The 7,445-nt window shown below is 41.8% G+C and overlaps 1 protein-coding gene across 1 annotated transcript in view; it reads left to right on the plus strand.

The window, feature by feature from the left end:
• The window catches only part of MYO16 (myosin XVI), a 581,111-nt gene that overhangs the window by 388,796 nt on the left and 184,870 nt on the right, over positions 1 to 7,445 (plus strand). Inside the window, exons 21-22 of the mRNA XM_019525343.1 lie at positions 440 to 592; positions 4,933 to 5,133. Coding sequence (XP_019380888.1) covers positions 440 to 592; positions 4,933 to 5,133 — 354 coding nt within the window. The remainder of the gene's footprint in view (positions 1 to 439; positions 593 to 4,932; positions 5,134 to 7,445) is intronic.

The following is a 7,445-nucleotide window of genomic DNA, read 5'->3' on the forward strand; positions in this document are numbered from 1 at the left end:
TCCCTTCCAGCCCTAATGTCTATGAAATCTATGAATCTGTAGCAAGAGTAGGACACTAATCCAACAATAAGATTTTTTTTAAAGTCTTGAGCTTGTCTAGTTTTGTAAAAAGTAAACAGCAATATGCTATGATAAGTACCAGAGCCACTTCAATCAGTGGGATTATTCCAAATCTACACAAGTATAGCTTAGAGCACTGGTAGAATTAAGCAGAACTCACAAGGATCAATATAAATTATGCCTTCACTTCAATTTAGAACTAATATTTGTTACAGTATAAATTTTCCCAAGGCCTTTCTCTGATTTACTGAAAGATCACATGTTGTAGAGAAACATTTCATAAAATTGATATTTGTCATAGAGTATTTGTCATAGAGTGTTGTACTGATGAATTATCCTGCAAATTTCTGCTACTTGTTTTTTCTCCATTTTACAATAGCTGTGTGTCAACATGACCAATGAGAAGATACACCAGTATATCAATGAAGTACTTTTTCTACAAGAGCAAGCAGAATGTGTACAAGAAGGAGTTACTAAGGAAACCACATACTCTCCTGCTAACCACACAGCAGCCTTGGATTTTTTCTTTCAGGTAGTTTTCAAATCCATTTATATACCATGGATATTTATAACATTTTACAAGATCCAGGAAGAGACTTTGGCATTTCCATGTTAAGTGGGGAGCTACCTATAACTAGTCTGTAAATAGTAGGGCTGTGCAAAACAGCACTATTTCATTTCTACTTCCGTTTTGCCAGGACAGTGTTTCATTTCAAGTTTCATTTAATTTTGAAGCACTGTTCCATTTCATTTTGTTGAAACTGTTTTGCTGTGTTGATGCTGTTTTGACATTTTGCCCATAGGCTATAATGGGGAAGCACAAAACTGCCTAAAACTTTCTCATTTTTACAAGCAACCATGAAAAATTGAAAAAAAAAGTTTCAAGGAGATAGGTGCAGGGATTTCTGGGAAACTGCACCTCAAAGTCCTGAAAGCAAAACTCATGTCACTTGTAAGTGTGAAGGCACACGGGGGTGAAAACAGCAGGCATTGTAGCCCCTGTTGAGGCCATGAAGCGTGCTAGATTTCAAGGAGATAGGTGTAGGTGTTTCTGGGAAACTGCACCTCAAGCTGCTGACAAGCAAAAATCAGGATGTGTGACTCTGTGTGTGTGTGTTAAAGTGTGCCCTCACTGGTGTTGGGGCCTCTACATGACATGGTAGTGTGTCCCAATGAGGACTCCTCCTCCCCTACAGCCTCAGTATGGTCCACCACTTTAAATAACAACAGGTAAACTAATAACTTAGTGAGCAGCAGTACAGTAGCACCAGCAGCATCTTAGGCAGCCAAAGTGTGACAGCGCCCTTCTTTCCTCTCCTGCAGGAGCTTCTTCTCCAGCATGCGTGTTAAGGTACGCCCTCACTGTGTCCTTCCACCCTCTTCCCCATCCCTCTCCTTAATTTCTGTTTCCCTGCAGGGAAGCCCAGCTTCAGCTTCGAAACTCAAAATGTTTTGAAACTTTGGAAACATTTCGACTTCCCTTGTTTCATTTCAAGGCTGTTTTGAAGACCTTCATTTCATTTCAACTTCACTGTTTTGAGCTCAAAAATGTGTCAAACCAGCATCAAAATGAAACTGGTGAAATTTCACAGCCCTAGTAAATAGCACTAAGTACAATAGGAGTCTGAACTCATGCCCAGAGATTAGGTCCAGGAATCAGAGCTTGTAGACAAGCACCTCTGTCTACTCAGCATGTAGGGCCCAAACATGATGTGAGTGAGTGAGCATAACTCACTTGTTTGCTTTAAGATGTTAATGTCTACCTGTTATATAACTTAGTGGTAAGAGCACTTACCCAGAAATTAGGCGACCTGGATTCTAGGTCTTGCTCTGCCTTGTAGGACTGTGTCAAATCCCCATTTCACCTCTACCAGGAGAGTGCTCTAGCCATCAGTTGTAGAGGCTCTTCCTACTCTTTTGTTGAAGCTGAGACATTTTGCAGATAGCAAACCAAGATTCATAAGGCAAGAAAGAGAAAACAGAGAGGAAAATTGACCCTTATGATCAGCTGGGATCCTAGTTTTCTCTGATAAAAATAAAATCCCCAATTTTCAGATTAAATAAAGTAACCCCAAATCCACATTTTTCCATGATTAAAATGAAACACCACTATATATATATACACACACGCACGCACGCAAGCACGCACGCACGTAGACACATAAATATATGCACACACACCCATATATTAGTGGCATTTCATTTTAATCATGGAAAAATGTAGATTTGGGGTTACTTTTTTTTAATCCAAAAATTGGGGATTTTCTTTTTAATCAAAGAAAACCAGGATCCCTGATGAACAAATCACTTGACTGGAATGGAGGAACCTCAGGTCTTAGGTTCCAGGATTACTTATGCTTTTTATGTCATGATCAGTTACTTTAAATGCATATTCATTGTTGGAAGTGGACATCCCTTCCAACTGAGCGTCCTAACTGTTGGCCTACAGTTATGCTCTCTCTTCCTTTTCCTGGCCCTATGCATTTTGTATTGTTTACTATACCATGGTACAGTTTCAGCAGAAAAGTTGGAGATTGCCCTCATCTAGACTGTTTTGAAGCCCTCTTCTGAGAGGGTAGTCTTGAGAGGACTAAGATATCCCCCTCAGACTGAAGAGACTTAGAGCTGTGGTCTCTTATTTCTGGGTGAGTGCTTTAACCATTAGACACTACATAACAGATGGACTTCTCGTCCACCCACACTCTAAAAATGAAATTACTGCAGTTGCAATTTATAAGATGCCCAGTCTCATTACATGATAGGTATACTCTGAGCACACCTACTTGCCTGAGTCTGTCGGGAGATATAGGACCCGCCCCACTGAGGGTACATACAGAAGTTAAATTTAGGTATAAATGCTAGGACTGTGCGAAACAGCACCATTCATTTCAACTTCCATTTCACCATTTCAAAGGGACAGTGCTTCATTTCATCATTTCATTTTGTTTCAAATCGCTGTTCTGTTTCATTTTGTCGGAACTGCTTCTCTGTTTCAGTGCGTTTCGATGTTTTGCCCATAGGCTATAATGGGAAACCATGACAATGCCTAAAACTTTGTCATATCTTGCCTGATTTGGATGAAAATTGCAAGGGTGGTAGCCCCTTCTGAGGGCATGATGCCTGCCAAGTTTCAAGGAGATAGGCATCCAAGCTTCTGGGAAGCTGCACCTCAAACTGTTCAAAGCAAAACTCCTGACACTTGCCAGCAGCAGCAGCCTGCTCTCATCCGGCACGCAGAACTGGGGGTCTGTACCCCCAGGAGAGCTGCTGATCTGTGCCAGACTCCTCCTGGGGGTGTGAAACCCCAGATCTGTGTGCCGGATGAGAGGAGGCTGCCGCTGCCACCTGGGACCAGCCCTGGGCACAGCCCGCACCCAACGCCAGGGAAGATTGATGCTGCTGCTGGTCCCAGGTGGCAGAGGCAGCCTCCTCTCATCTGGCATGCAGATCTGGAGGTCTATACCCCTGGGAGGGCTGCTGGGCTGTGCCAGACTCCTCGCAGGGGTACGAGCCCCCAGATTTGCATGCCGGATGAGAGGAGGCTGCCACTGCCATCTGAGACTGGCGCTGAAGCCAAGTAAGCCCAGCTTCAAAACTCGAAACATTTCAAAACTTTCGAAATGTTTCAAGTGCCTTTGTTCTGTTTCAAAGCTGTTTTGAAGCCTTTTGTTTCATTTCAGTTTCACTGTTTTGATCGCAAACCATATTGAAACAGCTTTGAAATGAAACACCAGGCGAAATTTCACACAGCCCTAATAAATTTTCAATTATACAGATGTGCAGAGGGTTTAAATCATTCAAAAAATGGTGTACCCAATCTCAGTTAGTTCACCTGAAGATGTGAACTAACTCAAATTGAGCCCAAATTAACTCAGCCTTGCACACACCTTTATGCATTCACAGTGCAGCAGTGGGGCTGGGAAAGCCCAGCCGCTGGCACCAGTCCTAGGGCTGCACTGTTCCCACCCCTTAACTCTGATTGGCTATTTTTAGGCCCCCAGACCTCCTCCCCTGACTAAGCTACCTTCCCCCTACAGACCCACCAATCCCAGTGGTCCTGTCAACCCCACACAATCCTGGCTCTGATCCTGCCCAATCCCCCACTGGAGTTACTTACACCAATTTCCTCGCATGGCTCCTGTCACTGACAAATAGCGGTATGCATCTCCCTTGATCTACATTCACATGGCTTAAAGGGTATTCACCCTTCGTATCTGGATCTCTTGGTAGCTTAGGCAGGGGCCCCTAGGCTCTTAGGCTGGAGAAGTTCTAGGCAACTGCAGAAGTGCAGAAAACATTCAGATTGAACAGGAATAAATTTTAGATATCTACCTAGGAGTTTAGTGGGGATTCTGGACTCCTATATTGGATTTAGGTATCTAAATTCTACCTAGGTCTGTTTTGGATGCATAAGTCCTCTTTTGGATATGACCCAGACGATGTTAGGCTAATAAAAATTCAGGGCATTATTTTCTGGTTTAAGTATTTATAGGAAAGGTGGTGGTTGTAAAAAGACCCAAAGAGGGAGATTTTCCTAATCATCCTGTGGACCAGCAGTATCCATAGCAGTTCAGCACAGGAGAGGGTGTATCAGGGATTCTCTGCTCATATTGATCCACCAACCTTCTGTTGTGGCACAGGGGGTTCTTTTGTCTGGTCTTGTTTCTTGAGTGCAGTCCTTTTCATTTTCCTTACAAATTAGCAAAAATCATATTTTGGGGGGGAATATCAAATGTCGGTCTTTGCATTTCCTCTAGAAGCTGGTATCCTGTTCTAGATTTGGATCCATACTTATAACCAAAAGGAAGATCGGTACCTATACAGGGAAGAACTGGTATTCTGCCACTAATGACTAAACATGTTTCATTTTAGAAGCCATCTGGTTTTCTGTCAATGCTGGATGAAGAAAGCCAATCCATTTGGTCCATGGAACAGAGTCTTTCTAAACGCCTTCAGTCTTACTTGGAAACTTCAGACACCAATGCTGTATATTCCTCCACAAAAGATGGAAATGGCAATCTTGCACCAAAGGATCAAGGCTCCAACTTCACCATTATGCATTATGCTGGCAGGGTAAGTTAGGTGAGAGTGGATGAGTGATTAGTTGATTAAATGAAAAAGGCATTAAGAACAATAATGGTTCCTCATTAGCAACTTCAGCTGCTAATGTGAAGAGTTGAGTTCATTCTAAACAACTCAAGTTCCAATAATATATTTCTAAGTAAAAATGCCATGTCTATAAAGCAACAGCCTCCATATAAATGACATAGATTATACCTTTTATTTTTTTATTGAATATTAGTAAACCACAAAACAGGGTGATGATGAGCAGGATCAGTATGAGAATTTCTTGGCTTGGGAATATTTTGTACTCTTCTGTGTTGCATAGAGATGGTTGAAAAATAGGACTTTTTGAGAAAAATTTCATTAAAAAGTTTTCCTACTTTTTTACTTAGAATAAAATTATTAGGAAAATTTAAGAAATTAATGGCTAACTGTAATGTTGCCTTATCAAATACTCTTTCTCCCTTACTACTTTGCTATTTTTCCCCATTCCATTCTGTTACCAGATTTTCCTGTCACCTTGGGGTGTGCTCATTTGTTAGGGGCATGTTTCTAGGCTCTTCGTAATTCTGTCCATGTGTTACTTGTGTTTCTATATGGAGCTGTATCTCTCCCTTCTGCAAGTCCTCACCCCCAATGAAGCTATCTTATAGGACTCAGTTTCAATGGGGCTGGGTTCCTCCTGCCACCAAATCAGTCAAATACATACATACACAGATTAACGCGACACGCCTGATCCGGCGAGGTTGATCAGCATATACAGGCTGACACCCTCATATGCCAGGAATCAGTTCATTAAAGTAAGAATAAAATGCAGTCAGACACAAGCATGCAGGTGAACAGAATACCTCTGAATCCAGCTGGGTGTCCAGCTGACACCCTTATGGGCCAGCATTCAATTCATTAGGGCATGTCTGAGCCAAACTGGGTCAATCAGCCTATACAAGCTGATCCCCTTATGTATCTCAAACTCAGCACGTCCCAATCTGCCCTAATTGTCCTAGTAATGGTAGCGTCTTGATGAGTGGATCCCACAGTATTTTGGGGCTTCACAGGGATCTTTGACTTAGGTAAAAGAAGTGTTGCTGCAGAGCAAGTGGGGAAGGGGAAGCAAAGAAGAAAAAATCCACGCAGTTACCACCAGTTTGACTATAAAAGTTATTTATTGTTAAGTATATGAAATTTATGATGGTACTAGTAATAATAGACATGCAAGGAAAAACAAACAAAAACAATTACAATATTACCCTGGTTTAATTGAGTATTTGAGGAAACCTAGCTCAAGCTTAACTAATAAAATTCAGGTTCAGAAAGCTATGCCTAGGAAGAAAAAGAGAGAGAGAAAGAGAGAGAGAGACAGCTGGTATCTCACTGTTCCAAGGCACTTGGGTGGTTTGTTGACAGGAAAAGTTCCTAGCACAATGGTTGAAGGTTAAACAGGCGATGGAAAGAGACAATCTGTTTCTCCCAACTTCTTGAGAACAACAGCGGATGGTGTCACAGAGATTTCTCCCTCTTGAAGTGTACTGTTTACTGCTTTACAGTTTTCTTATACCCTTAGTCCAGCCTCTTCAAAGCATTCTTTTAATTGTGTAAATCAAGAGGGTCCCAAGCCATAATTGACAGGGGAAATGTTGAAACTGTTATATAAACAGTTTCAATTTAAATGAATTACCTTTTTCAGTGACAAGGGGTTATCTGGTTTGGAACATCTCAAGAAACTGATTAACAACCAGGAGAAGCATAAAGTTTTAAGGAATAACCAGAAACCTAGGAACCAGCTTGAAATTATTATGAATATAGAAGATAAACTGGAAGGGATACCACATTGTTTCTTCTCAGATGGTATAGCTATGCTTCAATGTGAAGTCAGCATCAGTGTTTTGTATTTTACCTGTTGTGAATAAGCCTCAGCTTAGCATGACTTTCAGATCTTACTGTAATCTTTTAACATACTTAAGGGGATTGATTACTTGGAGTGTTCATAAACTTTGTGGGGAGGATTTCCACCAGTCATCCCAGGAAAAGTATGAGCATTTGTGGTCAGGGCTCCAATGGGATGGACGTTGTGATGAAGCCTTAACCATTGTTCAAATGTTGCCCACGTCCCCTCTGACTCAGTCTCCTACCTCAGCATTCCTTAACCCACCAACTGAGTTTTAGTCAATCAGGTTTAAATAGGCCTCCCATACTGGGACCGGGGAGTGTACAGCCCAAGATGCCTATTAAACTTTTCTTCTGCTTAGTTCTGGTTAGGTGAGGTATGGGGAGGGGGGGGAAAAAGGCCTTTGTAAGTCCAGCAAGCTGGGTGCCAGGGTTCC

This window comes from Gavialis gangeticus, unplaced genomic scaffold (assembly GCF_001723915.1).
Source record: "Gavialis gangeticus isolate Ggan-Ray unplaced genomic scaffold, GavGan_comp1, whole genome shotgun sequence".
Lineage (NCBI taxonomy): Eukaryota > Metazoa > Chordata > Crocodylia > Gavialidae > Gavialis > Gavialis gangeticus.